Source organism: Onychomys torridus, chromosome 2 (genome assembly GCF_903995425.1).
Source record: "Onychomys torridus chromosome 2, mOncTor1.1, whole genome shotgun sequence".
NCBI classification, from domain to species: Eukaryota; Metazoa; Chordata; class Mammalia; order Rodentia; family Cricetidae; genus Onychomys; species Onychomys torridus.
The window spans coordinates 35415407-35418092 of NC_050444.1; the positions used below are offsets into that span (position 1 = coordinate 35415407).

General features: G+C 42.2%; 1 protein-coding gene across 1 annotated transcript; it reads right to left on the minus strand.

Annotated features, from left to right (window-relative positions):
• Positions 1-981: 981 nt before the first annotated feature.
• On the minus strand, positions 982-1303 carry LOC118578444 (40S ribosomal protein S27-like). Its single transcript, XM_036179390.1, has one exon. It carries the CDS (start codon positions 1286-1288, stop codon positions 1034-1036), a length of 255 nt encoding a protein of 84 aa, XP_036035283.1. The 5' UTR covers positions 1289-1303; the 3' UTR covers positions 982-1033.
• Between the last annotated feature and the right edge of the window lie 1383 nt (positions 1304-2686).

Consider the following 2686-nt stretch of genomic DNA (forward strand, 5'->3'; position numbering starts at 1 on the left):
AAAAAAAAAAAAATGTGCCATGCACACACACACCCAGACAAACAGCAACCAAGGCTGGGAACTCAGATGCCTTGCTCTGTAAGTCCAATGACCTGAGTTCAATCCCCAGAACCCACATGAAGGTGGAAAGAGAGAACCAACTCCAAAACCCCACCATCACCACCACTGCCGACACCACACCACTGATAGAACATCACAACATGTCCACACGGTTGGGCTTTCCCGGTGGACCGCCTAATTATTTCTGGTTCAAAATAGCCATTTCCAGGTCAGAGCATCTCGCATGACTAGGACTCCGTGGCTTTACGTGGTCGCATAAAGCGAACGCGGCCATGTAATCTACATGCATGCGTGGAGTAGCCACATGCGGTCCTGTACGCATGCGCGGCTCACTCTTTAAAAAGCCAGCACCATTTTGCACAGGTCTCTTCTCTCCTCTCCTCACTCACATGTGTGCTTCACACAGGCCTGTCAACTCTATCCTCTATCCTCTTTAATAAAAACTCTTCTGTTGATTTGTCGTGTTCGGGGCGTGTTCCTTGCGGGGTAAGAGCGCCGCCTAAATAACTAACAACCACACATACAGTTAATTAATCAGAAATTATGGATAGGGCTGTACAGAGTTGGCCCCACCCCTCACTGGCTGCCATATAGCTTTCCATTTTAGTTCTTAGATTATTTAACTTCTAATAGTTTCTCAGTTATCTTATACATAAACACTATAACTTATTGCTAAAGCTTCCAGTAATAGAAATTGAGGGAGTTAGCAATATTTCCCTGTTATATATTCTGCTATAACAAGCACACACACACACACACACACACACACACACACACACACACACACACACATATATATGCAAAAGTAGTTTGTAAGTTGATTTTCTAGAAAAACAAAGGGAAGGCCAACAAGTATTGATATTGAAATGACAATTAAATTTTGACAAATTGGTTTGCAGATTTTTATATATATATATATATCCAAAATGTATTTTATTGGGATGGTTCCCATTCATCTTGAATCAGGTGCTTTTCAGTGCTGCTTCCTCCTGAAGGAGCATCCTTCTGTCAGCCTTGCTTTTCTGCCTGTGGGTTGGCAGAGGACAGTGGAGCAGCCAACACACAAGACTACCATTTGTGCATGGCTAAAGAACGTGGTGATCTTATAGCATCCTGGGCATTTCACATCCATAAAGTAGGAATTGGGGCTCTGCACCAGGAGCTTTTTCTTGTGTTTCCTCTTTTCCTCTTCTGGAGAGGGATGAAGGAGATCCTTTGCGAGAGGCATGTTCTCGTAGGGAGTTCGTCACTGCCGGAAAGCGGTTTGCAGATTTTTACTAAGCTAGTTACAACAAGTGATACCCATATGCAACCCAAGTATTCAGAGATGCTGAGGCAGAAGAATCACAAGTTGGAGAGTAGTCTAAGCTACACAATCATACCCTGTCACACACACAGGAAGACTTTTACTTCCATAAAAAAAAAAAAAATGTGGTGGAATCTGGAAGGCTTCTGAGTTGTCTTACTTCTCATGCTGGTATAGCAGGCCTGAGGTTGCTAATGTTGTAAATGCTTAACAGAGTTCTACTAGTTGCCAGCTTTATTGGCACTTTGATCTAAATATATGAGGTGAGAATTGAAACTACAAAATGCTATTGGCAAAAATCAAAGTCCCAAATAAATGGAAAGATATATTATGTTCATGAATTAGAACAGACTGTAGAACAACTGAGGCTGATTAAATTTTACTCCATCGAAACAGAAATAGCCAAGAAGGTTGTAGAGATGACTCAGCCTGTAAAGTACATGCTGCACAAGCATGGAAACCTGAGGTTCAGATCCCAAGCACCCACATACGTTTAAGTATAGCAGTGCACACCTGTAATCCCAGTGCTAGGAATGCCGAGACAGCAGCAGCTCACAGACCAGCCAGTCTACCCAATCAGTGAGCTCCAGGTTCAGAGAGAGACCTTGCCTCAAAAACTAAGAGGAAAGATATTGACATTTGACCTCTGATCCCATATGCATGTGCACAGATGGACACAAACACTTGCATGCACACAAGTACACACCCACATGAGCATGTGCAGATTCATACCACATACACCACCACCACCACCACTACCACCACCACACTAGTTCCTGAAAATAATCAAAGCTGGAACACTTATACACATAGCTGCTGATGTTGAAACCAAAGCTACTGCAATGACAACATTGTGATATTGACACTGGAATGGACCAGGGAAAAAAGGCCAACAGGAAAAAGAACAGAGAGAAGAGCTACACATACCCTGCCACTTGAGGAGGAGGAGGCAGGACCACAGAAAAAGGCTTTAAACCAATGCTGTTTCAGCCAAATACTCATGGGGCGGGGTATCAGCCCTGTTTCTCACCCATAATAACCCTGATTATGAATCCAAATATAAAATAGTGCAATACTAGGGAAATAAACCCGGGAATAATCTCAGATTTTCACAGATAGATCCTTGAGTGGATGCGATGAGTAAGCACTAAGCACTTTAAAGATGACTAATTGGATGATGCTGACACAGAAGTGCTCTGCTTATCAAAACACAAAATTTAGAGAGTAAAAGAGTAAAAGTATTGAGAAAAATATTCACAACATACATCTATCAAAGTTCTCAAAACCGAACATAGAAAGAAGTAGAAATCAAAGTGAAAT